Source organism: Chroicocephalus ridibundus, chromosome 8, assembly GCF_963924245.1.
Source record: "Chroicocephalus ridibundus chromosome 8, bChrRid1.1, whole genome shotgun sequence".
NCBI classification, from domain to species: Eukaryota; Metazoa; Chordata; class Aves; order Charadriiformes; family Laridae; genus Chroicocephalus; species Chroicocephalus ridibundus.
Window position 1 is genome coordinate 32,768,141 of NC_086291.1, and position 27,852 is coordinate 32,795,992.

Consider the following 27,852-nt stretch of genomic DNA (forward strand, 5'->3'; position numbering starts at 1 on the left):
TTGTGAACCCAGGAGGAAAGGGCTCTTATCTTGGCATGAAGCCCCTTGATGCTATTGTGTGTCAAAAAAAAAAAAAAAAACACAAAAAAACAGAAAACCCAACACTTTTCATGAGTTGTAGCAGTGCAGAAGAGTGGTCCATCTTCAGCATCCAAACATCTTATCAAATCCAAGACCTATCATCACCACTATTCCTTAATGTTGAGCTTCTATCAGGGCATCGTCAGCTTCGGAAAGAGTGGTGGAAATGTTCAAACAAGCTACGGCACTCAGATCTTGCCACTAGGTGAAAGCCTACATCAAAACAATGCCCACAAAGAGATCTCTTCCACCTCTAAGACTTCTGATAAGCAAAATCCACCTCAAGTTTGCCTCCAATTCAAAAATCTTCACAAGCTTGACTGCTGGTATTTCTTGCACCTCTTCTCTGGCTCTTCAGAGAGCTTCTTCTCCAGCTTCTCTAATGTCTTTTCTAATGTCTCCATCTCAAATTTTCCAGGACCTCTAACAAGTCCTTTTCTCTAAAGTATCTGACAATTCAAACATGGTAATGGTGTTCACCGGAGTTGAAATCTAGCCATCCTCATTTGCTGCGCCTCACCCCCTACCACCAAGGAGACAGAGATCCAGCATACTCAACCACTAAAGCTGACTTTGGCCGTGTATACAAGACTCCTAATTGAAGTCAACGGCAATGACATATACCCATTGAAAGCACAGAATTTACCTGCCCTGTAACTTTTCCTCGTGTTTCTACCATGGCCAAAGATGAGGGAAGCAACTTGATGGACCACGTAGCTCCTCATCTGGACAAAGCCGCCGAGCTTGATAGGTGTAAAAGCCTGGGATGACCCAGCAAGACCTTTGTTCTTTTTCACTTGCCAACCAACACTCAAGACAGTAAGACCATGATCAGAACAGCCTCTCTGCTGAAGCAGAATCCTCTCCAGCGCTGCGCTCTGGACAAGCGATTGTCACAAATGGAGGAAGGCAAAGGAGAGAAGATACAACAGTCAGGCCCGTACCTGATGAAGTACATTTCCAGACAGCACGATCCCCTCCATCAGCACCTCAGCAAATAGATTTTTACAGAGCAAAAGGGTGAGCAGGGAAAAACCACAGTTCAGGTCAATTTTGGCTGCTCTGCATGGAAGATTTCACTGGATGTCATCACCTGTGTGTGGCCCTTGAGGACTCTGGTTGGCAAAAGGGTCTGTCCACATAAAAGAGCTTTCATTTGCCATGTGGTTTTTGTGCTGAGATTGTCCATGCAATCAAAGCGAGGATGGGGAGTTGTTAGCCCAAATGAGCCAGACATCTCAGCTTATTCGAACATCTGGCTGATATAAGCCCAACTGCGCGTATTCAGGATGAAAAGGTGTTTGACATTCAGGCCTGGGTGACTGAGGATGGGGGACCCTGCTTTGAACGTGCCAGATGGCTAGACAGATGCAATCCTTGCCCTTGTCAATGTGTGGCCAATCTCTTTGACTGACTGTAGCCATTCACCGATCTCCGGTAACATGGGCAACAGATGGGCCTGCGTAGCCACAGCAGAAATGAATTTAGCTCCTGTCCCAGGTCCCATCACATCCAGTTCCACCTCCTCTTCCAACATCATTGCCCTCCAGGGACTACACTGCCGGTCGCTTTCTTCTCATGACCTGTCCTCTGCCTACTCTCTTTCCTTCCACATGCCCTACCATGCATTTAAACCAGAAGCTCCTAAGAATTCCCTGCAAATCCAGCTTTTTTTCAGGCTCCTTCCTCACCAAAGTCTCAGCCAATGATCTAAAACCAGAAAAAAAGTCCACAGTATAAAAGGAGAGGCATCATCCATCTTAGTCCTTTATCTCTTCATCCACATTGATGCTCCTCAGGGCAATTCAGCACATCCGGGTGGCTCATGGCCCTTGACACCACCCTCCAAATCTTTCACAGGCAGGTTATTTCAGACCTAGTGTGTACAGGTGTGCTTCTTGCTGTGAGCACCTCCAGGACAACTTGAAGCAGGGGAGGTCACACAACTTCAGATGTCCTCAGGCCGTGCCCCTGCCCCACAATGTGACAATGCAGAGATGTTTGATTGAGCTGCTATGTCCACATGGCTCAGCTGGGGATACCTCAACTTGGGATGCTACTGCTGGAGATAAAATCCCGAGGCCCTTCCAGTTGTCTTCTCAGGGGAGGACTACAAGGACATCAAAACCCACCATTTCTGCAAGCTGACCCAGAGACTACTGCGGTGCCAGCGATGGGGCTTCCCTGCTGCTCTGCCACCGCTGCAGCGCACAGGGAGGGTGGCGGGATCTGGGCCAGGTTAGAAACACTTTGCTTCTAGCAGAAGGATCTCAATGGCCCACCAGCTACCTTCACACTGACATGCTGCTTTAGATCCACCGCCACATTAGGCACATGAAAAGAGGTCGATGTTGCTGGAGCGCAGACAAGTGAGTCAGAAAGAGGACCCAGGAGCTCAAGTCCTAAACGTTAATAACAAGACTGTTTGTCCTTCCTTGAAAGCGTACTGTTATCCAGGGATTATCTTAGCTGTTTACTGCACGGTACCAGCCCATTTATCTTTAAAAGAGCGGTGTTACTGCCTGTGGGGAAGGCAAAGAAACAGCCTCGCGCTGGAGCACTATTGAACTGGGCAGGCACTGGGGAAATGCCTATTCCACTACCGTGCGGGTCAGATCCAAACCTGTTTAAGTAATTTGAGGCTATTTCCTTGCTATTCCAGATCTTTGGATCCAACTGCAGTTCAAGAAAGAGGAAAAGAAGGAAAGCTGTGTCACCTCAGTCCAAGCTGATGAGGACCGCAAGACAGCATCAAGGCAGTTGGTATCTCCCTCAACACAGGCAATTCTGCTCTCTGTTGTCCAACCTTTTTTACAGGGGGGTTTTAACGGCAAGAGGCTCCACCTGACCAGGTATTTTGAGTGAGCAGTTTGCAATGGATGACATTTTTAAAAATGCAGCTAAATCTTCAGCAGTTAAAACAACGGAAGGAAAAGAGGGGGGAAAAAAACCACCAACAAAAAGGAAGAAATCAAACAAAATTCCTGAAAACCGACTGTCCCTGCAGAACTCTGCCACATCCACCTGAGCCCTGAGCACCTCAGCCAAGCCAGAGCAGGCGGCACTGCTCGGTTGCAGGCAGCCCTGGGAGAAGAGGAGGTGGGAGAGATGTCTCCAAGCATTAACTTTGACCTGCAACCAAAAGCTGCAACATGTAGGCGGCTCTCTAGATCCCTAGCACGTATCAGGTCCCCTGATAATTAAAGGGTTGCGTGTAGGGACTTCTCTCCACTGCCCAACTGAATAAGCCTTCTGCGTCTCTGCAAGCCACCCACATGAGTCCCTGCAAGGTGGGGATGAGCTCCCTAGCGCAGAGCGATCAACCACTGCTTACCATGTTAGCTCGTGGGTAACGGACTGCCTTTGCCTTCCCGCTGTGTGGCTGGTTTGGGAGCCAGAGACCCACGCCACTGGTTTCTCCCCTTGTTTGACCCCTGGCTCTCTCACTTTCCACTCAAATCCTCCAGATCTGGGGGTACTTCTGGGGTGCGATTCCTCTGATACCTGTCACAGGCAGGGTTGCGCTCACTATAGAAGCATGTCCTGATAGCAACCAGCATTCGAATGGTGTACCGCTGGTGGCCTACTTAACCTCCAGCTCCTCCTGCTGCCCACCACCCTCTTTGCTTCCCCACCGTTTCCTTCCTCTTAGTAGCCTACCCGATAACAGCAAGCACCATGCCCCAGTGAGAGGGTACCATGAGCAGACACCGAGCTCAAAGGCACGAGAGTGACACATTCCCACTCTCCCTCCCACCCCTAAAAAGAAAACAGGCACACAGGTATTTTCATGGATAACGAAGCACATGGCACCCACGAAGTTCACTTTTTCCCCCCTCTTTTTAAACAAATCCCAATTTTCCATTGCTCTTGGGAGCAGAGCACAGCCAGCTGATGGCAGCCTGGCATCATTTTTGGGTGGGTCGTCCTCCTGGCAGGCACCACGCATGAACTAAGCATCGTTCTCTAGCAGAGGAGTTGAAATCTGGGCAAAGCGCTCTGTGCCTTTGACCCTCAAAACAAACAAATGGAAACCACAGCAAATGGGAAGGAAAGGGGGAAAGGGAAGGGAAGGGAACGACCCATGGATTTCCCTGGATCGCGCTGACACAAAGGGAAAATAAAATTCACACAGGGCACACTCTTGCAGGTGATCCAGACACCATCACGTAAGCAATCAAAGGTAACCACAACAGAAAGAAAATCAAAGGATAAAAATCTACTCAAAACAACCCGCAAAATGGCATGAGTTAGGGCATCCCAGAAATCGTGGGGCTTATCCACTAGGACCACTCATGCTTTCAGCCCCAGTGAAACACAACCATAATGCACGGACTTTTTTTTCTTCTTTTTTTTTTTTTTTCTCCCCCTGAAGTGCAAGCAATCCCAGCAATCTTTTTTTCAGATAATTTTTCTGGTTTTGTGTTTACCATCCATGCACGTAACACCCCACGCGGCACCGTCAGTCACAAGGTCTGATCACATCATTTTTCCAACAAAAAACAGAACAGGGAAGGGGAAGAGGAAAAAAAAAAAGAGAAAAGAAGAGAGAAAAGAGGGGGGAAAAAAGTAAAGAAAATAAAGTACCCCGACAAAACAACCCCCAAAACCAAACCCATCTCTTTTTTTTTTTTATAAAGACCACAAAAGTGAGACAACCGAAATCAGAAAAAAAATAAAGTGAAATAACCAAAAGGAGAAAACAAGAGAGAGATTAGAGGAAGGGGAGGAAACGAACGAAAAAACGAACACTAATGACCCAAAATAAAAAAAAAAACCCAAAAAACTAACCAGCTGAATTGGGAGTTGAGGGTGAGTTAGCCTGGCTTCCATGGGCTGACACATTGGTAGCCGTGACAGCCGTTTTGGCAGCATAAATATTGGCTTCCTCTTGAAATTTACCTATGTTCTTCTTGTACCGGATTCTCTTATTTCCAAACCAGTTTGATACCTAGAGTGAGTTTAAGAGAAGACAAAGACGTTAACGTTTCAGCTCTGGCAAGTGCGACTGGGTGAGGAGGGTGGATTAGTTCAGGTGAAGCAGTGCATTTTCCTTCCCCCCCACCCCATCCTCCTGGCTGTGGAAGGCAGCACCTTCTACCCCCGGGTGCCACACCAAGCCCAGGAAAGGTGGTGGGACCCCCTTGGGAGGGTCGGGTTTGTGCGGATGCATCGTGTTCCTCTATGGTTGGGACGTTACTAAGGGAACCCCTAGACCCACCCCACAAAAATATCAGATGGGTTTAAAAAAAAACCTGAGAAAGTCAAACGACTCTTGAAATTGCACAATCTGAAAATGACTATGTGTCATTTTGGAACTTCTTATTGGCCTCCTCTTTGGTGTTGCTTTGACAGGGACGGATGCCCTGATTCCCAGGTGCCCTTTCTCCTCCCTTCGGAGAAGCCAGTGTGGCTTTCAGGGAGAAAACCCAACGAATTTACTCAGGCCTGGCTGACAAACAAAATTGCCTTGCTATCACTGAAGCTCTGTTTTTGATCCACCTGAGTGAAATCAGTGCAAAAGGCCAGAAGTGGATGCTCTGCATCCATCCGAACTTGGCTTTGTATGGTTTAGCATGAGCCACTACCTAGCCCGGGAGCTTCAGCGGAAGGCCGGAGAGGCAGCACGGGGCTCATCGTAAGATGTAACTTTGGTCGCAGGGAACAAGCGTATCCTTTGGAAAGGGGGAGAAGGTGTTTCCATTGTGTTTGCCAAGAGACCACTATGGGTCTGTTGCGTCCAAGCGCCTAGAAGTGTGTTGAATGAGGCGAGTGGATTTCTTTGAAAAAAAAAAATAAAGAAGCAAGCTGAACTTCTTCAGAAATCACAAGGGTGGCTGAAAACATGGGCCGGATCTGAAAGCAGAATGACGTGGTGCAGCTCTGCTCGTGCCAGTCCCGGTGAAAGCTGCTTCCATGTGCCCACAACAGCGCAAAATGCCTGAGCCTCAGAAAGCTCCAAGGGGAGATCCGAGAAGGTGACCCTCGCAAACCGTCAGGGTGATACCCTGGGATCCGTAGTACGAATGGAATGCTTGAAAGAAATGTTGCTTGGACAACCTGCCAGGTGTCTGGATAAACACCCCAAAGTTTGCCTATCAGAGGTTCAGCACAGCGATAGGAAACTCTGAAGTCTGTGATATCCAGCCAGAGCTGCTTCTCCGGGGAAAATGTCAGGGTACCAACCATGAACCCAGTGTTCACAAAATCCCGCTCAGTACCCTGCTGATGATAAAATTCTTCACTTGCGGGCACTCTGTTGCAGCAAATGATTTCAGAGAAGACGTAGGAAATATTCAGCCTAGAATTTGGGAAGCAGCTCTCAGCTTCTTCTTTGACAACACTGAAGAGAATCAGGGGAATGTCTTCCTACGTGCAGGTCTATAGGCAGAGAACAACTTCCAGCAGCTACTGACCTTGTTTGAGAAAGCTCATTGGGATGAAGAGGATGGGCAAATGCCAGCAGATGCTGCAACTCTCCCCGAAGAGCTCCAACACTCCCAGGATTGCTTGGAGCTGCAATGTTGAGCTAGCAGATCAACCTCTCTTGTGGGACTCCAAGGACATTCTCCCTCTGCTTGCTGGTGAGCAAGTACATCAGCGCTCCCTCTTCTAAACGGACTGCCCAAGCGCCAAGACACAGAAGACAACACTGGATTTCCATCCTGGGAAGCTCATGATTTTCTCCTCATCTTAGAGAATTGCTTTGGCTTGGGTGTTGATAACTGAAAGCTTTTACTCCTACGACGCTTTCTATCTGCAGCACTCCTAGAGCGTTCAGCAACTTCTACACGGAAGGGGCTTCATCCACCAATTTACTTGCTACTGAACTGCAGGTGTCCAATCCTGCGCTGCTGCAAGCAGGAAACAGAAAATGTAACCTGCCGAGACTCCTGGGAGGCAAAAGGTAGTAATTCAGATCAGCACCCAACCCAGATCTGGGAGCGAACATTTCGATGACACCAGGAGCTCTATTCCACTTCTCGGTCTGGCTTTCTCATTAATGACAACGTGTTCCTTTGTGATCTTCTCACTTGGCCATCTCTCTACAGCAGCTCTTCTGGCTTCAAATGCTGGAGCCGGTGGGTCAGTGCCACAGGGAAGGAAATTGGGATAAACAGCCACCACAATTGATCCACAGCTCAAAAGTTGCGAAGCAAAGAACCTGCCTACCCCGGTCAGCCTTTGAATTCAGGTGAACTCCACTCATGACTTGCACAGATTCATGCTGTCCCGTGTTCTCACTTAGCCTCACCAAAAAGAGAGACTTGGATGCGTGTTTGTTTCTCCCTTCTTTGGACAAAGAAGGGAGGGAGATCCTGGAATCAGGCACAAAGCAGCCTGGATACAGCACAGTCAATAAAATATCTTAAGTGCAGCATTTCTCCTGGGCATTTTCTCTTTGCGAGGGAAAAGCTGTAAGTGTGAACAGATGAATTAGAAGTGAGAGGGGAAGCATCAGGACAGCTGCAGTTTTACTTAAGCCAATATGTGCAGTCTCTGGTAGGTAACTGGGCAGAATCAATGTTTGGGTCTTCTGACCCAGGGGACGCAATCGGAGTCACTCAGCAGGCACTCAACACGGGGACGACACCTACCCTTGGCTGCTGTTGCTCCTGCTGAAGGCAGACACGCTCTCACAAGGACACCAGATGCTACTGCTGTCTTCAGTTTACTCAAGCGACGAACAGGCATGCGCCTGGGGCTGGGAAGCGGCCCAAGATGGGGAATGCAATGGGAGCCTGGAGGGAGCGCTAAGCTCACACAAGGACAAGACTACCAGAGGCCATATAGACTGGCTTTCAATCACCCAGCTTGCTCCAAAAAGAAAGGAAATAAAGAAGGCCAGGCCTGAGCAATGTACGGTTGAACACTTCGAGGACTGACTGCACTTCTCACAAGTCCCAGCAGCTCCCAGGTCATAGCTACAGACTCCAGGAACTAGGTGGCTGCCTCGAATGTATGGAAATAATTAAATTTGTCTTTATTGACCACCTTTCTTTGAGGGATAAGCAAGTCAGGTAGGTGTCATGTTCCGCAGCACAAGAATAATGACAGAGAGAAACGACCCTGAGAAAGCCCACTCTCCTTGAGCACAAACTATCACCACTAGCCTGTCTGACCCAAACCCTTCCCACCAGGACCTTGTCCTTTCTACCTGATGGAGCAAAATCTGCACAGCTTTTCCTCCTGTGTTCCAATCCCTTGGCTTGAAGAATGGACCTTCAGCTCAAGTGGGCTCTTGTAAACCAGCTCAGCACTAACTCCTTGAAGAGAAGGCTTTGCCTCTGTAGGTCATGTCGCATCACTTCTGTGCTGTTAACACCTCGGCTGCGCACAGAGCCATCGCTCCACGCAGTCTTCATCCCTTCTAAATCCTCTCCCAAACTCTCCCTTTCCACCCATGGCTTCAATCTGCACGTCTGCCACTTGCTCTCCCATCCACTTACGCTAACTTGCGCTAAACTCATTTAGTGATTAAATGCTCAACGCTGGGACACGACTGACTTGACTGAGGCCCAGAGCACCCTTCACCACGCTAAGGCAGCCGCCTTTGCTGTTATTTCTGAGCTCTCTCACCTGTGAGACTGTGATGCCGCATTTCTTGGCTAGCTCTTCTTTGGCTTCCTCACTGGGGTAAGGGTTGCTGAGATGGGAATAGAAATACTCATTCAGGATTTCCGTAGCCTGCTTGTTGAAGTTTCGTCTCTTCCGCCTTCGCATGAAGAAAGAAGGGGAGATAGGAGGAAAAGGAAGGGGAATCAGTGCCAGGGATGCAGAAAAAGGAATGCCATTTTAGATAATCTGACTTTCCCCACTTCCCTCCCGCCTTCCCCTGCTCCTCGGAGCATGGAGTGCAACAGACTCATGGCCAGGAAGCTTCTTATCTGTGCCTCGCTGGTGACTCCTCTCTCAGCACCTGGTGACTGCTCTCTCAGCACCTTCCAAAGCAAGTACGTCTCCATCTCAAATCATCACTGTATCCTCCAGCTCACAGAAGAATCTTAAAACTGGAGCCCAGGTCCTCCACCTGGGAAGGTGACTCCCGACACCAGGCTGCACTGGCCAAAGACATCATCGCTACTCTGCAAAGCTCCGTTCTGAGAAAGCAGCGCTAGATACAGCCTTGGGGAAGGCTGTTCCATTTACAGCTGGGCGATATCTGTCATCTCCCTCTTCCCTCGTACCCCAAGCGGAGCTGCCTCTCCTCCCCACCCAATGCTGCAGCCCAAGCCACGGCCCGCACGTAACCAGCTCAGGGAGTGAAATAATTTTACAGCAAATCGAAAATCTGTGACAATGGGAACGGAAGGAAAAGAATAGGAACCTAGGGGGGCCAGGATGGGCTGGAGGATTAACTTTCATCCCTAACTGATGTGCACATTTTCACCACAGAGGTTTGTCAGAATATGCCACAGAATTTCCTTCTGCCACAGCAAAACCAGGATGCGCAATTCTCAAGGTACAGCTGGCAACCTCCCTGAGACAGAGGCGGGATGTCTTCAACTCCTGTCCCCTCCCCTGCTGAGCTACAGACAACTAAAGGATAAGGAAGGTAAATAGCCTCTGCAGCTCAAGACCAAAAGACGTAGCCCTTCAGACAGACCTGAATTCACTCCAGAACCTCAGAACACCTCTCCCAGGCCCGAACAATACTGCGCGGAGGGTGGGGAGAAAGGTTCGGTGGGGTGAACTCACCGTGCATCCAGAAATCGGGAGCGCAAGATCATGACGGCTTCACACGTGCTTTGCTTCAACTGCATCTGGATGGAGCTGAACTTGCGGTGGATGATGCTCACCATCCGCTCTATCTCCTTTGGTGAGATAGGTCGGGTCCGGCTCTGCTCACGCAGCAGGTTCATCACATGGGTGGTGAATTCGTTGCACGCCTGGGATGGCAAGAAAAGCAAAAGAAACCCCAGGATCGGAAGGTCATTCGACCGCGTCAAGGACAGTACGGAGGTAACACTGGTAAGGAAGGAGATCCAAGTGCAGGCCTCAATGGCTGGGGCTTTTTAGGGCAGACCCAGAGCAAGAGTGTGCTGGATTTCAAGGCAGAGATGAATTTCTCTCACCTGCCAAGCAGAAGGCATGAGAGACTCCCAACAAACATGTTGAGAAAGGCAGGAGCCAATTTCTTTGCTCTCAGGGATCACGGATGGAGCTGGGGCACATGAAGCCCTAGGACTCATGAAAAGCATTGAAGAAGTCCCAGCCACTGTTTTTCTGGATGGGACTGGAGGAGCTACAGATGTATCTGTAGAGGACCATGAACCTTTTGACCCGCTGTCCCTCCTCCCGCTGCCCCAGCTAGACCCCAGCACCACGTGTCCTGTGGAGCCCCTTGTGCCCCACAGGAGCAGCTCCCAGAGAGACGCGGCCCTGCTCTGCGCTCTTAGCACGTCAGATAAGAAATAAATAACAATAATACTTAAAGCTTGAGTGAGGCAGGAACCCTGACAAGTAAGGGCAAGCAGGTAACAATCTCAATTAGTTTGCTGCTGGCACAGCACCGTCTGGCTGCTCCTGCTGTCCCCACGCCGTGAGGACAGGGCAGCGGGGGGAGTCGGGGGGACAAGTGAGGGATTTTGAGGCCAGATGAAGGCCACTTCGTTGCCCTCTCCTCCATCCTCACAAGCATCTCGCAGACATGACAGGACCCTCCCATTCCCAGAACCAAGCCCTGAAAGCCAGGCTGACACTCGGACACTGATGGCTCGAGAAGCCTTCGGTGCTCCTGGGACACGGGCAAGTGCCCTGGGGACAGCGTCCCCAGTTCCCACCCCATGGTGGGGAAAAAGGGGGCTGGCAGGGGAAAGAAACACAGATTTTGTGGACTGGGGACGTGGACTTGACTTAATATATCCCACCCCACAGCTCAGACCTAACAAGGAGACATCCCAGAGGCCAGCAGAGTCCCTCTAACTGCCCATCACCAGCTCCAGCTGACAGCTCCCATCTCCCGGGGTGAGCACCGGCTACGAGAGCTCTCAGCCGGGTGCCTCTTTGCTCCCAGACACCCAAGCGCTTTCAGCTCGTCTCCTCTTGGCGTGAAATGAAGAGCATTAAAGGCAAAATTGCAAGCGAGTGCCGTGCTGTCACAGCAGCAGCCAGACGCCGTGAGAAGTCAGGTGCTGAGCTCCCCCGGCCACCAAAAATGGGACTGGCAAGAGGGGGGTGGAGGCTGAGAAAACCTGAATCCCGGTTTTGCAGGACTGTGCGTGATGATACCAGAGATGGGGACCGGCACAGCCATTTGCAACGCAACTCGGTGGCAAAACCAACCCCGTCCATGCATTGTGAGAAGGAAAGATGTGGCCCATCTCACCCCACGGGGCTGGGGCAAAGGCTGCTCTCACCTCTGTGTCCCTTTGGGGAGCAAAAATGACGCAGAAGCAAAATCAGAAAAGCAAACAAATAAAACTCCTGCCCAAGGGGAGGAAGGAGCAAAAGGTCCTTCCCTGAAGCCTGTCCCTGGCTGTGCCAAGGGTCTCTCCTTGGACTTGGTTCGCAGAGGACATGGGGTCTTCTCTCTCTGTCCTCAGCCTAGGGGCTGAAAGATGAGCCCTGACATGGTTTCCACTCCTACCCGTGTGAGATGGCGGAGGACAGCCACCAAAGGTCATCCTTCCAACCCGCCCCATGCCTGCTCCCTGGGCCCTGCCCCCCCTCCTCCTTTAATGCTCTGCCAAAATGTCTTTCATGGCATGACCACGCTTGGCTTCTCCAACACCAGAGCCCTGCTTGGCCACCCTGACTCCAGCTCCAACCAAGGGGCAAACATCTAAGGTAGCTCCACATTAGCCCCAGGTGTAGGTCTGAAGATGCCACCCAGCAGCCTCAGCTTGGCCAACATGGCACTGGAAGGGGCGAGACATCCCCTAGCCCCACCACACAACCAGTTAGCCGGGTAAAATGGGAACCAGGCTGGCTTGCCCATACAGACCCCCGCACCAGTGGCCACTCACAGCCCCACGGCATCGGCAGAGACGGCGTTAAACCAGAGACCTGAAACCCCGCCTGGGCCTAGCCGTGGGGGATGCCTTCTTGCTCGCACTCCATAAACCACAACCTCGGGGTAGAAACCACATTCATGGCAAGGGTAAGCCACGCAGCGGCAAAGAGAGGTCTGCAAAACATCTGAAAGCGTTTGAAAGAAACCAGTTTTGAGCGTTGGCCCCCGAAGCTTTTCATGCAATTGTCAGTGTTACCAATAGCTGCATTCATGACCCAAATAGCTTTTCTTTTCTTTTTTTTTTTTTTTAAAGAATCATTTTCCTCAAGAAAAAAGCCACTTTTTTTTTTTTTTTCCCTCTGGAAAAAGAACTTTTCAAGCAGAAAAAATATTCGAGGACGATTTTGATTCCAGCCTTGCTTGGAAACCTGCCTGCACTGAGGCCAGCACCTCGAAGAGGACTCCACCTTCACAGGGCCAATTTTTGGGAAGATATTCGGAGAGAAGTGAAAAGCGAGAATCGAAAGGGCAACGTGTGCCAAGCCTATTCTCACACCACATCCCAGCACAAAAACCCAATCCTCCCAATCCTAAAAAAGCATGTTCTCACTCCAAGTACCAAGCAACAGTTTGCGTTTGCCCGCACGCTCCTAACAATAGATGTCAGTAGCGATCCAGGCTGTGCACATCCATGCTGCAGTGCCGGAACCGGACGGTGGCTCTCCCGGACGCTCCGGCTCTCCTAGACGCTCCAGCTCCTGCTCCCACCATCCCACGATCACCACCCCTGGGCAGCCCTTTCCTTCCGCCACAAAGGAGCCTGTTACCTGCTCGTACTTCTCCAGCTCCGTGTGGTAGATCTGCCGGATCTGGGAGAGTTTGGCTCTGTAGTCGGAGTGCTCCACCGAGTTGTCGGAGCCAGCTCCTCCCGATGCGGCGGCGGCGGCGGCAGCGGCGGCTGAACCCCCTCCTTTTTCGGGGCCCGCTACCCCCTCGGCCAGGAGCATGTTGTCTAACCGCATCAGCTGGGGGTCCGTGGGCTCCTCTTCCTGCGCCCCCCGGATGCTCAGCACTGCAGGAGACACAAAAGGGAGAGGAAAGCCTGAGTCGTGCCAGGAGATTAACTCGGGGAAGGGGATGCTCATCCAAAAGGGGATGCTCATCCCAACTTGGACCGGTGGGGCTCAGTCCCCATCAACGGGGCTTTTCTTCCTTTCCCAAGGGTACCCCACCAGGCTGTCTGCATCCTGGTGCTCCAAGTGCTCGTCTCCACACGCAGCTCCTAGGCTCTCCAGCTCCCTGCTCCCCTCCCTGCCTCTTCCCCTCATTCCCGCAGGGAAGAAGTAGGGCAGAACCGGCGGTGAGCTCGCCGCAGAGGTAACCCAGAAACCCACGCTTTGCGTTCAAACACGCAGCAAAACTCCTAGCACCGCCAAACAAAAAACCCGACAAATTTACCCATTCTTGCTGCCAGAAGTGGTAGGGACTGTACCCCGACTGCACGGGATGGGAAGTCGGGAGCCTCTAGCCCAGACCTCAGCTCACCCAGGGGCCCTCTCGTGTCACCTAACGTACCGTTTACAGCCTGATCCCGCACCGTTCGCATCAGCCATCAACGCCAGATGGCAGAGGAAGAAGTACAGAGCCCGGAGCTGGCTGTGCCTCAGTTTCCCCATCTTTAAATACAGATGCAGAAGGCTTGCAAGGCCGTGCTTTTAGCCACCCAGTGGAAAAATAAGCGAAAAAAGAAATGGACGAAATGCATTTTATTCTTTGGAAAACGCCAGGTTTTTTTTAACAATCCGGTCGTTCCAGTGAAGCCTAAACCATGCTAAGAAAAGGGGTGACAATAAATCAATCCTCCCGGAGTGACTTGCCAAGGAGAGAATTTTCCTCCCCTCTTTGTACTCCCTGCCTCAATGATTGCTTGGAGTAAAAGTCCTTCTGCTGTGAAGGGGAGCATGGGAGCATCCCGACCATGCTGGGCTGGTTTGGGAAAGGGCCACGTCCCAGGTCTGAAGGACGGAGGTGCCCCACGTGTCCCCCCCCCGCCATGGTCTGCGTTTGAACACAGAAGCAAACCCAAGCTTTCCCACATGCACACAGACAGGTGCGCACAGCTGCCAAATAAATAAAATAAATCAAATAAATCCTCGATGAGCGAACACAAAAAGACATTTCCTAAAGAGAAACAAAAGTGCATTTCCCCGTCTCATGCGGCACAGGAACGCAAAGCACTTTGTAAACACCAACACCCCCACCCCCCCCCCCACTCCCCGAGCACACCCTCGGAGACGGGTAATGTTGTGTGGATTTTAATAAAGCCGTGCCCGCTTACACCCGAGATGAATTTGACACACCCCCCCACCCCGCCGAATCAAGAGAGCAAACAAGAGCAAGTGATTTTCTCCATCACTTAAAAAAAAAAAAAAAAGTCTAAAATTACTTGGCCATAAGAAGTAAAAGCAGAGCAGCTAAAAGAAACCCCTATGTTCTTCCTCACTCTGAACCAAGTTAGAGAAGGATTTAGCTGTTTTCCGTACAATAGCGTAGTAAAAGACCTTGTTGAGAGGTTTTGGCGAACACTAGAAAGAGATTTTTTTAAGCCTCAAACTCTACTGAAACCATTCTTTTCAGGACTCTTAACATTTATCGCCGGTTTTGTGATCAAAACATTCGCTGTCAACAAAGGTGGGAAGGTCAGGGGGAGAGGAAAGAAAAGAAAGCAAAAAAGCCCGGCAACAGTCAATTTGCCAATAAAATGAGCGAATAATAAATAATCCCACGCTAGGGAGGGTCGTTTCTAAATGGAGGGATGGGGGCACGCTGCCAAATTTGGAGCCGGGTGCCAGTTGCCGAGCCCCGAGGAGACAGGTCCGGCATCGCCCTCCACCGCGGGAGGCTTCCCACGGCACACGCTTCACCGGCAAATAAACCCGAGGGGAGAGGTCAGACTCCATCAAGAAAACGGTTTGGGGTCTGCAATCCATAAACTGAAACGAGAGGTAAATGTAGCCAAAATCCTTCAAAAGAGAAGAGGGAAGTGACAGGCTGCGGGCGAGAGACAAACTTGCTATGATAAAAAAAAAAAAAAAAAAAAAGAGAGAGAATAAATTCCTGTTCTTCCAGGAAAAAATAACTCACTAAATTAAAGTGCATCAAAAGCCCAAACACAAATGGAAGGCAACACAGGTTAAAAAAATAAAATGAAATTAAAAACCCTCAGATAAACAAATCAAAAGCAGAGTTGCCAAAACAGGTGCATCTGGATTTCAAAAGGGAAATATTTTTAGATTAAAAATCTCAGGAATCATTGACCTGACAGGTAGGCACGAGTGATTAATTAGTTGATGTTTAGAAAGCTGCTGCCCGATGAAAAGCGCTGTATAACCCCTGAGCTTTATTACCGCGCAACACGCAGGGACCAGCACCCGCTGCGTGTGTGCATCCCGAGCATCCTACGGATGGACGCGCGTCCCCGCAGCCGAGACCCGCACCCAGCCGGGGACCATGCGGAGGGGGCCTGGGTTTGGCTGCCCGCTCCCAGGCAGGCTAGGGAATAAATAAATGGGAAGGACAACGTGTCTAAGCAGAACTGATGCTGCCTATTTATCCCTGGAAGGCTGCGCTCAGCTGAGAAGAAGACAAAATGATTATTTAAAAGCTCCTTTTTTATCTTCCCCGGTGCTGTCCCCGGCTCCAACATGCCTCCTGCCAGGATGCCCGGGATGCTGGGCTCCTTGGCAGCTCCGACCCTCCAAAATGCCCCCGCCGTGACGGGATGCAGCCCCCGACCTGTGGTGCCTGGGCTGCCGATGGAGGCTGCAGGCTTTCCTACCAAATTAAAATAAAATAAATTAAGCAGAACGATCCTCAGCGGTCCGGCTTTGAGGGGCTGCGGGCACGCTCCCCCCCACCCCGGCCTGGGCATCCCCAGGACCCGCCATTTGCTGCTCCTAATTAAAAAGAGGATTAAAAAAAAAAAAAAAAAAAAAAAAGGAAGAACAAAAAGAAAGATAGCGACTGGCAGCCGGGGGGAGGAAAATTCATGCAAGACTTTCCGTCCTTGGCCGCTTTCCTGCTGGCTCGGCAGCCCCCGGAGCTGTGGCAAATGCCGCTAGAGGGTGCTCGGCCCTCGCCGAGGTCCCCCGCTGCCTCAAAATGCATTTTTATATATAAATATATATTCCCACACACGCGAAGATATATATACAGATTTATTTTAAAAGCAAAGCCAAACCACGCGCCTTGTCCCCGCTGTGACCGTGGAGGGGAACTGAGGAGCGTGGCTGCCCAACGGCTCGCGGCCGTGGCAGGGTCACCGTCACCGACGCCAGCAGCGGGAGCAGCTGGGGACCGCCGAGCCACCAGCCCGCGGTCCGGTCACAGACGCCACCAGGGTCACGGCGACCCGTTCCAGCAGCTGGGAAATGGCTCCCAGCTCACATGCTCGCTCCTTTTTCCTCCCGAGCGAGGTATCACAGCCACGCTCTGCAGAGGACATCGTCCAAGTCCTGGGCTGGCCCGGCAGTGGGACTGGCCTCAGAGAATCAGGCGAAGAGACAAAGCTCAAAATAGCTCCCCAGCTCCTTGCCTGCCCTGCGATTCAGGGACGCGGGATGGAAACCGCATCAGGTCGCCAAAGCTTTCAGATGGTCCAAGATGATTCCCACCATCCTGGGCATCTCTGATGAGCGCCTGCAGAGCAGCCAGCCCCACGCTCACACGAGACAGGCAGGCAGCACCCCGCTTGTGTCTCTGCCCCCACAGCACGGTACCTCCACCTGGTGGGCAGCCACGCAGCGTGACGTACAGCCAAGGTGGGGGGCACGGCCAGGAGAAACAGCCCATGGCACATGCCAGACATGGTGCTGGCATATGCCTTCGAAACGGACTGCACCCTGGGGATGGACTGAGGCTGTGAAGACACCTAAGAAATCCACAAAGGTGGGTACCAGGCTCCTCCTGGTCCTCCACGCTACCATCCTCTCCAAAGGAGCACTTTCCCAAAGAGATCTGAGGAGCCAAGCACACAGCCACCTCTCTCCTCCCCCAAGGCCACCCCAAACCAGTTCAGTTTAACAACTCTTTGCTCTCCACCCCTTCCAAACCCTCCAGATCAGAGGTGCACAGGCAACATGGGTGGAACACCATCATGAAGGCAACCAGACATGATGGGGGTGATGGCAGCAGCTTAGCAGGAGACTGTGGCTCAGCAGTGACAGTGGAAAAGGATGCTCAAACCTCCAAGTTCTACCTGTCTTCTAGAAAGGGCAGTGCCCACAAGTTGAAGAGGTGTGGGAAGCAGAGGCCTGTCCCAGATAGACTCCAGCATGGGATATATCCACTCACAAGGAGACACAGGCTGCCATGGTACAGCACTCCTCACCATTTCTCATCCTCGTGTCCCCCCTTGGATGCTGCTGCACGTGTGTGTGCTCATTGTCAGTTAAGACACAGCCAGGACTCCTGGGGTGAAAGCCGAAGATCAAGCAGAAGACACTGGAGGAGACTATGGCCAAGCAGTAGACACCGGAGGAAGCTAAAGCAAGGTGGAGCAGTTGGGAACAGCCTCTCTAGGGATGCAATGGGGACATCTTGGAGGAAGAAGACACAGTAAATGACACAAAGCCAACTCAGGTTGCAATGATGAACGAAGAGGTCCCCAGAGCTGGCGCAGCCGCTCATGAGGGCTTTGCTGCAGAGGACCAACATTCCTTGACTCTCTGGTCTGACTCCAGTGGTCAAAACCCTAGACCTACGAAATTTGCTGTGACCGCCTGGTTAAGATCTCCTCCAACTAGATGATCTCCAGAAGTCCCTTCCAACCCCTACCATTCTGTGATTCTGTGAATTACATGAGCTGGCCGTTCCTCTACAGCTCTGTTTGCTGACACCACCAGCGAAGGGCTGGTCCCAGCAGCTGGACGTTCAAACAAACCCACCTTAAAAGAGACCTGCTGCGTGGTTTTCACGAGTACGGGAGGAGCGCTGCCCTCCCGCCCGAGCTGGGCTGCTTCTGGATGGGTTTTCTCATGGTTGTTTCTGCCCATTCCCAACTTGCTGAATTGCCTTTCCAGGGGGACATTTTAAAGGAGAAGGAGATTTCAAGTAAATGATTGCAACTTATCGAAAATAATGTGCTACTTAGCATTGGAGACAAGCATCCTGGCAGGCAGAAATGGGAAGCAGTGCCGGAGCAGATGGGAGTAATTAGGTTGTGATTTTCAGAAGGGTTTTCTTTCCTGCCTCCACTGTGCCTAAGATGTACTGGGGGGGGGGAACAACCCATCCAACAACAGAGTTTCAAGAGAGGCAGATGATTCCTCTGCCGGGCTGCGAGCTGGTCTTTGGTGTGACTTTCCCGTGGGGAAACCAGAGATGCTCAGAGTGGAAATGCTGCTGGTGGAGCACGGCTGGCTGCTCTCGCTGTTCTCACACAGCCACAAGTGGGGCGAAATGCCTCCTTCCCCACCAAGGCACTCATCTGCCACCTCACTCCGCGCATTGGCTGAATAAAGCCTTGCCCAAATCCTGTCCTGGACCGGTGGGTGCCCCTGCGGGGGGATTTGGGCAACGAAGGCACAGCAGCTCCTCCGCGGGACCCCCAAAACTCCTGCACAGACCCCCGCAGCGCACAGCCGGGCTTTGAAACACGCACCAAACATCAGCCTTCTTCCTACCTTTTGCAATTTAACCACTATCTGCAATATTTGCTCAGGCTCGTGGAGACCGAGCTTCCGGAGTCACACGAGCCCACTGGTTTTCTTTAAACATATGTTTTTACACCTCCAGGTCTAAAACAACAGCCATCAAACGGAGGGACAGACGTGATGCCAGCAAATGCCCCTGCTAGCAAAACTGGTAACTAATCATGTTATTTTTAAGCCAATCTCAATATTCCCTGGAGCCTGAGTCTACATTTGTGAAGGCTGAAGATCAACAGCACTGAACCTGGTACAAAAATATTCCCATCTGCCTCATATTTGAGGGCAGTTACGCATTAAGTGGCTTGCGGCTGTCTGTCTGCAGCCTCCTCGTACTCATACGTGGAGTCACAACCAACTCAGGGGAGTTGGCGCTTGCTTCCTCAGCTGATCCATGACGGCACGGGCTTCAGTCGCTCTTCCCAAGCTACCTCTGTGCAGAAGAGCCCCCAGATCCCACGCATCTACCTAAACTCCTGGTCTTTTTTTTCCTTTGCAAGTGTATTTGCAGCCTACTTTCTTCTGCAACAGCAAACCCCAGACACAAAGGGAAATCCAGTGGTTTGGATCTTTAAACACAAAGTCACCTTCAAGACCAGAAGGTGTCCAGAAGGAACGTTCACAGCAGGAATACGGAAACTCTCAAGAGCTTTGTGGAGGATGCTAAAGCACCTCTGGCTGCGTCTTCGCACTGCCCATTCAAGGGTCCATGCAAACGACAGCAACGTAAATGCCTTCTCGGCAAAGCCTACAGTGTCCGCGTTAAATGGGGACCAACAATCTCAGTAACCACGGTGGAGCACCTCAACGTTAAGTAATCACAGGGATTTTTATACCTCGGTTGGCTATATTCACCATGTTTACATAAAGCCACTGAGAAAATCAACATCAAAACACAAATACCTATTTCCAAGATAAATGTAAGCTGGAATTTCCAAATACACTGGCACACACCCTTCCAGGAAGCAGGAATTAAGAGAAGTTGGGTTTTGTTTTTTTTTTTCCTCTTGCAATTGACAGAAAAGTTCCCCTCCTCACTCCAACCTTTCCAAAACTTACAACTGGATGAACAGATTTTGCTCAGATTTTCCAAAACAGGCTGCCGTGAGATGAGACATGGAAAATTTCAGCTGGCAAAATGGCTTTTTGTGCATCTTCTTATTTATTTATTTCCCAGGAAAAGGAGGAACACTGTGAAACCAATGGGCCATTTCTGTCGGGAATTTTCACAGTCTAAAGCCATAAAAGAAACCAAAAATCCCAGCAACAAATAAAGAGAGAAGCTTGTACCTGGACCCCGGACCACCCTGGACCCCGGCAAATGAACCTCCTCTGCCAACACAGGAATGTCCACCGGGGCTGTTTGGAAACAAAGCACTTAAACAATTCTGTGAGAGATGCTTTGAAAGGTGGAGAAGTGTTCGTTCAGTCCATATAAGCACACAAAATCGTGATAAGACGTGTACAGCCACAGAGAGTTTAGAGTAATGGTTCATCCAGCCCCAAAGGCCAACTCCAGCTGCAGCCAACAAGCCCTGCTGGAGACCCAGCCAAGGCCACGACCAACAGCAGAAGCATCAGATATTCAGGACGGTGGCACTTCCCCCAGCACCCTCCCACCCACCACCAGTTTTGGGAACTTGCATCGCAACCCAAATTCAGATCAATCCAAAAATGCTTCCTGAATCAAAAATGCCGTCTTCTCCTCCCGTTTCATGTTATAGCTTCCCCCTCCCTCTTTTTATAAATCAAAATTTGGGTCAATTTGAAAACAACCAAACTGCTTTAAAAAATACTAATTTCCCATCTTCCTGGGGCAAAAGAGTCCAAATTAGCTGCTGAATCCAACCCGAATTAAAAAAAAAAAAAAAAAAAGGTCTGAATTACCCTCAAACCATAATGTCGGGGCGTGGGGAACGGAAGAGGGGAATTTATCACATGCCAAAAAGTTTCTCAGCTCCCAGCGGCAGCTCTCCATCACTTCAGGAGATGCAGCTTGCATGTGCCACGGAAGCTGCAGAAGAGAGACACGTATTTCATAGCGCTGGCAAAGAGTCCGCACCAGTTTTCTCCTAACCCCATCCCAAATGCCAAATGGGTTGCCATAGCGAGCGAGGATCTGGCAGCAAAATGCTCAAAAGGTCTGGAAAATTACCACTAACACATTTTGGGGGAAAAAAATTTCCCCTCCCCAAACTGGAAAACGATCTGAAATAGTCCTTTCCACAAAAATAGGGCACAATGTTGCGGCGATTACCGAGAACCAGATTCCCCAAGAAATGTGACTCCCTGGGAAGCTGAATGAACACAGATGAACTTGTCTTTCCAGTCCTTCCCCACGTCCTGCTCCTGACGACCAGTTTAGCTCAGGGCTAGTAACCGAGCTGGGTATGGAAACTTCTGACCCCATCCCCACGTGTCCAGTTATTGCTATTTTGTGGTCGAATGAAGCATCGCGGATCAAATTTAAGTATCTCCTATTTTTCCCTTTGCAGTCCTGACGCGACAAACCGTGTCTGCTCGTGGATGCTTCGCTGCAGGTTGGTGGCTCCACCAGCCTCCCGTCGGCTTCAGCAGCAAAATTCCCAGCTGTAATTTTCGTATGTGAAATCTGGGGGCAGGTAGTACGCAGAAGCCAGAGGCGACTGAACCTCTTGCACGAGGAGCAGATCCTTGAACAGAGGCGGGCGGTTCCATCACAGAAAGCAAGCTGGAAGTGCTTGTAAACATTAAAAAAACAACCAAAGCCAAACCACCCCACCGGTGGACAAACCACCTCCTCTCCTCGCAAATACAGTGGCTTCAAGTCCACCTTTGCCACGTTCCATGGAGCAGCAAAACCTCGCAACCTAATTAAGCAAATCCACTTCCCCCCAGTAACACTCTGCCAACAACCCATCACCCCAGAGCCAAACTCCGGGCGCAGAGGGGTCAACCCCCCGTCTTACTGGCACTCGGAAAAGCACGGATAAATTTTGGCCGCCCAGGGGTTCTGCTGAGCAACCCCCTCGTCCCCAGGCCAGGGTCGCGGTCTGGCCGCGAAGCAGGCTGAGGCTGGGGAGCGCTGGTGAAGCGGGCTGGAGCAATCCCACGCTTGGTTTATCTCACAAAGCAGTTTTCCCCTTCTTAAGCAGGGCAGGATTAGCAGGCTCCAGTTACAGCTGTGAAGCGTAATCAATCCCTTATCTGCATAGGCAAACCCAGCACGTCTCCAATTCTCCTGCCGCACCGACAGCGCGGTAAGCGAGAGGTTGTCTGCGGCCACCCGGCCTTCTCCATCCTAGTCTCCTCCATCTCACCCCAGCCCCTGCCGAGGGCAGGGGGATGGGGACCTGGACCGACCTCCGGCTGCTCGGAGCAGCGGCCGCAAGGAGATAAAGGCAAGCAGGGTGAGATCCAGCGCTGCTCTGCCGCTGGGCCAGATTTAAGCAGAAGAGGTAAACCAGCTAATTGACCAAGGGCTGGCCCGGCTCAGGGGAGCAGCATCTGCCACAGAGAAAAGCTGGCGGCCGGGATGGGTAAATTGGCACTACAGGCAGCGGAGGGGAGGAGGATAACACAAAACCCATGCATCTGCCTCCTTCCCACACCTCTTGGTGTCTCGGATTTTTTCCAACCCCAGATTGTAACATGGGGCAAAAGAATCAGATTTTGCTATTGCACTGAGAAGAACAGGCGGTTAAACAGAAGGCTCTGCCTTGGTCCTTCCAACGGCAGCACCTGCTGTGCCGGGACCTCACCTTCTCCTGCTGGAGTCTCGGTGATGGACCAGACTCCCCTCTGCAGCACCGAGAGAGTAAATTGTCACTGAAGGACAGAGCAAGCCATTGTCCCCACCCCAGGAGATGGCTTGGACCTGGTGTTCGTCCCACCTGGAGACACTGGAAAGGACGAGAAGCTCCCTAAGCCCTGCAGGAACAAATCTGCAAACAAAAGATGGGATTACTCCCAGAACAGGTCCAGCCATAAACCCCCTCCCCTCTGGACGCCAGTTGGGCTGGGATCTGCCTCCTGCTCCGGCGCGGCGCTTTGCATATGAATTCTCCTTGCTGAAAAGAAATGGGTCCTTTGAATGAGCTGAATCTGCTAATGAGAAGCCGGGGCCTCCAGAGCCCCTCTGAGGACAAGGGTCCCCTTTCCACCGCCCCAGGCCAAGCCCTGAAACTGGAGAACAAACAAAGAGAGGTTTTCCCCCCAGAAGGAAGCTGCCTTTCCAGCCTGCTCCCCCTCTCGGAAAGGTCATCTCCCCTGGCCATGCAGTGCCTGCGAACGGCTGCTCCACGCACAAAGCGGCGGGGGCAAGAAAAGTCATAGGTGAAAAGACTGGCGAGAGCCCAAGCTGAAAAGCTGCATTTCAGGATTCCCTTCTCCTGCCGTCCTTTAAAAAAAGACAACCCATGAGACTCCATCCAAGGGAAGCTGGCTCGGGGCTCGTTAGATGGCAATGCCCCACTCCAGTCTTCGGTTTGCTGCATAATTTGAAGGTGCCCGCTGACCATCACATGGCCAAGGGCGCTGCTGCTCTGTCGCCACGTTGATGGCCTTGCCATGGGTTAGATTCGGCATTTTGTGCAATGCAGGAGAGATTTGCCAGGTCTCAGGGCCAAGCCATTGCAGGAAAATACACGGTTCTTTCCCTCCCTTTCTCTCTCATGAAGCAGGCGGTGCAAACCCACGACAGACATCTTCACCAAAAGCTGGGGACAGACACCTAACAGCCTCCCACTGCAGAGTGCCCTGGGGCCGTGTCCTCTCCTTCCACTGCCCAGGGACCTGCCACCTCCTGCTTAGTGGCACGGTCTCTGCCTGGAACCACATTCCCATGTCCAGCAGTGACCTTCTGATATAACCCAAGGGCCGAGCATGGCCCTTGTCATTCCTCCTGCTTACTTGAAGGCAGCCTCATCCCTCGGTGCTTGGAGGTGGCTGCAGGAACAGTATATCCTTTTTTTTGGTGAAGGCAGACAAGAGGGAAGGAAAAGAGAAGGAAAAGCAACTGTTAAGTGAGGACTCTCCACCCAGGGTGAAACCTCAGGGGTGGGTTTTGCAGCAGGAAAACTACTGCCCTGGCAAAGGGGAAACTGCAGCTACTGCCAATCACAAGCAGATCAGAAGTGCCTTCCATCAGCGTCTGTCTTCTCTGAGGGTCAGCCATGGCCCAGGGTCTCTGCCTCATGGAAGATGGACACCGCTCTTCCCCAAAAGACAGGAGTCTTCCATTCCAGATGCATTAGAAACCATCCCTCCCCATGCCGTGGCACCAGGTGCCACGAAAGTCCTCTCCGTGAAAAATCTGAACTGAAAGTAAGTTATAGGCCTATGAGGACAGGCCAAATCCAAAGCAGAAGAAGGAACCGTAACCAAGTTATCGGAAGTCCCACCCCAACTCCTGTAGTGTAGCCACCACTTAGATGCAACACGTCAGCCACTGGGCAACCGCAGACACCTAGTTTTGGTGGTGGCCTGTATTGGGACAATATGAGGCCACTTCACAGTGTTATAGATGTCCTATAGGACCAGAGTCAGCCTCCCTTGAACCCATACGCACATGAGTCCCATGTGTTTCTGAAGTACCACAGCTCTCCAGGACTAAATGTTCCTCTGACTCCTTGCAGACTTCCCTTACACACACGTGCAAGGTCTTTCTCCCTATGCTATAGATAGATCACACCAAAACCTGACTGTTCCTCTTCGATTTGCTTGGTTTCCAAGCTAGTCCCACCCACAGCACCACACAGAGGTCAAGTTTGCCCAAGCCTAGACGGTCCATCAAGCTCCCATGGCTAAGACATGCTATCTTGAACCCAGCTTTGCTGGGATTCGATGATCTTGGGCAAATAAACGAGCACATTTTCTGCACGATGCTCAGTCCCTCATGCCACCATGCCGACCTGCTGAGCCCAGCCACAAACCCCGTCCTTGAGCGCACCAGACAAAGCCTGACTCTTTGAAAGGCAACAGCCGGTCGGCAGCGTTTTAAGGCCAGAAAACAGCTCTGAACGTTCAGTTCCTTCTTTAAATAGAGGCCCCTTCTGTAAACGATCTGTTTGGACAGGAGGGAGAGTGCTGCAAGAGTCCAAGCGCTTGTGAAATAGGATCGGCTGCCTTCGCTCCCACTCCATTCAAAACATGTGGGGGGAAGAAAGAAACCCAAAACTGGCAAGGCAAGAGGGAAGGACAGAGCCCCTACACGTCCGCGCTGCTGGAAGGGTGCAAGACACCAGAGAAAAATGGGGGAAAATAACTAAAAAGGATCAATTAGTGGCATTTCTGTTTCGAGGCGCCTGCGTGTGTTTAATTATATTCCATGCAAGAGGTTGTTGACACAGATTTCCGTGCTGCAGGGCGGTGGTGTAACGGGATCCGGCTCTGCCTTCCACCCTGGACAACCCCAACCCCGCTCGAGGCTTTTACCACCAAGTCTCCCCCCCCCCGCCCTAATGGTTTGGCAGTGCCCTTGGGCAGAGGGGGGGTGACACCCAGCCCCACAGCACGCTGGCCAGACAGACGGAGGGACGCAGAGTTTCCCCCCTTGCTCCTGCGAGAGAGGCCCCTGCCATAAACAGAGGGGAGATTAAAAAGGGAGGAAAAAAAAAAAATTAAAAAAAATCTTTGCCCAACTCCGGCTGCGTCCCAGATCAAAGATCATCTCCATCGAGGCCATCTGGTCCTTGTAAATGTAAAACCAAATTGAAAGCCCTGCCCTCACCTCCTCTGACTCCCTCGGCAATATTGCTTTTACCGGCCGGGGATGGGGAAGGGGCTCGCAAAAGGCATCTGTATGTAATATAGAGCCCCCTGTGCAGCTGGGCTAGAGGTTTGCGACCCCCCTTTTTATTAATCACGAAGCAGAGGTAAATGTTTTCTTTGGATCTCCAGGGGCCCCGTTATTCCCAGGGCCTTTGGGAAGAGCCCACAGCAGCGGCTCAGGGATGGAGGAGGGCTGCTCTGCATCCCCATCGCTTCATTCCAGCTGGGAACCTGGTTGTTGTCCCCATCCTGGTTTAGAAAGGGATACACCGAGAGGGGAATATGTCCCCACCATCCCAGCAGTGTCCCCACCGGAACAAAAGCCACGCAGCACCCTTCTTCCCCAGCCCACGCAGGTTTCTCCTACCACCGCTCCCTGCCTGGGATGCAAAAGGGGACGCAGAGGCCGCCAAATAAACGGAGAGAAAAGAGGAGGACTCAACTGCGCGCTTCCAAAAAAGGGGACGCAACGCATCCGCGCCAAAAATGACTCGTGAAAAACCCCGCCATTGCCAACCCAAATACTCCCGGCTTGACTTGAAAGGCGAGCGGGATCCACCACGGAGAGGAGAAAGCTACACGGGAGACGTCGCAAGCAAAGAGGAGGCAGCTTGAGGAATTCCTACCTATCAAGCTTTATTGTGTTATTCCAACTAAGCAGAGACAAAAAGACAAATCTCAGCTCCCTACTTTCATTTATAATTGAACCCAGTCCAGAAGGATGGAGCAAGTACCATCTGTAATGCAGAGTGCATTAGCAGCCGGCAGAATGAAATATTCAAATTACTGTAGGCTACCTCGCATTTTAATGACAGGGTTACAAAAACCTGACTTGTAAGTGGAGATTGGACTGGAAGAACAGAAAGTTTGTTTTTCCAGTGCATGAATTAACCTAACAAAATGTTACTTTCAGGAAAAAAAAACCAACAAAACAAACCAAAACATTTGCATGGGTAATTCTGCAGCATATCCCAACAGGCTCACGAGAAAAAAAAAAAATATTATTCCATTTAGCTACCCTAATTGATATATTGTCCGGGGAGATGAAAAAGCTCGCAGAAAAAAAGGGAAAAGATTTTTCTCTTTGGCTGAAGATAGTAAATAAATAGATGTAGGTGCGCACAAATCTTACCAACACATACAGGTCTCGTAGGCAGGGATGCACGGCGGCATGTATGCGCATCCATGGCGTGTGTCGGTGCAACACTCGCCCGAGCCGTAGCCTTTCGATGCGATGCACAATCTGAATATGCAAATCACCCCTTGATTTTCGTGCTTGTGCCTGCGCCGGGATCCATTCGTTTTGATATCGTTAATCAGGGCTGCCGAAAAAGCCTGACACAGTAAGTGGCTGTAGCCCCTAGCAGTAGTCAAGATGGAGTGACAGGCTCCATTTAAGATGTCACAGCATATAATAAAGTGTAAAACTATACTTAAAATAAACGAGATAGAAACAATAAACTTGACTCCGGGTTTGAACTTTCTGGCAGAGCGGCAGAGGGATGCAAGCACGTGTGTGTGCAAGTGGGCACGGGGCTGGGGTGGCTGGAGAGGACGGTCCGTCCACCCACCACCCTGCCAGGCAGGTGGGAGCGAGGAGAGCTGACTTCCCACCTCCTCCCAAGGAGCTGAGTTCCTCAGCAACCCTACGATAACAACCAGTCTGCACGTGGGACATCTCCGGAGGTGACGTGGAGGAGGAAGACAAGGAGCCGTAACTGGGATCTGCCGAGGACAGAGGGGATGGCCAGGCCACGACGGGCATTGTGATTCAGGTGAGGAGCCCATCCACAGGGCTCAGCAAAGATGAAGAAGGGATTTACCCACTGCAGGCATCACCTCCGTGTGCCTGGATGGAGGTGGGGACAACTCGGTCCCAACCACCCTTCCCTCCCAGGTACCCAGGGAATCCCTATCCCGCCATCCCCAGGCAGAAGCACCGGGATGGGAGCGGAGAGGCAGTGAAGGCCTCAGCACCTCCAGCCTGGGCTCAGCCACACGCCCTGGGACCAGGAGCCACAGCAGATGCTGCAGCCCTTCCCTGGCAGGACCAGGCACATGGCGGGGGGGCGAGGAGGGGGGGTAGGGGAATACTAACAGGTCCAAAAGCCCCATTTTGCTCCCCAAACTGCCTTTCTGCACCCCAAAACCTCCTGCATGCCCAATGGCAGCTCTCTGTGCTGAGACAAACCAGTCGCTCTCCCTCCTGCTAAGCAGTTAAATTAGAGAGTATTCAATTAATAACAGCTGAATATTCTGTCACATTTAGGAAGATGTATGGTAAGACAAGCGAGTTGTGATGTCTGTGACAGAAATGATAAAAGTTCTCCCGACACAGCCTGGCAGATACTTGGCTGG

At 51.4% G+C, this 27,852-nt stretch overlaps 1 protein-coding gene across 2 annotated transcripts in view; it reads right to left on the reverse strand.

Moving 5' to 3' along the window:
* PBX1 (PBX homeobox 1) overlaps positions 1-27,852 on the reverse strand; it is a 137,274-nt gene that overhangs the window by 16,520 nt on the left and 92,902 nt on the right. For both annotated transcript variants that reach the window (XM_063343034.1, XM_063343033.1), the window contains exons 3-6: positions 12,865-13,109; positions 9,781-9,971; positions 8,662-8,797; positions 4,873-5,032 (exon numbers count right to left, since the gene is read on the reverse strand). In XM_063343034.1, coding sequence (XP_063199104.1) covers positions 4,873-5,032; positions 8,662-8,797; positions 9,781-9,971; positions 12,865-13,109 — 732 coding nt within the window. The remainder of the gene's footprint in view (positions 1-4,872; positions 5,033-8,661; positions 8,798-9,780; positions 9,972-12,864; positions 13,110-27,852) is intronic.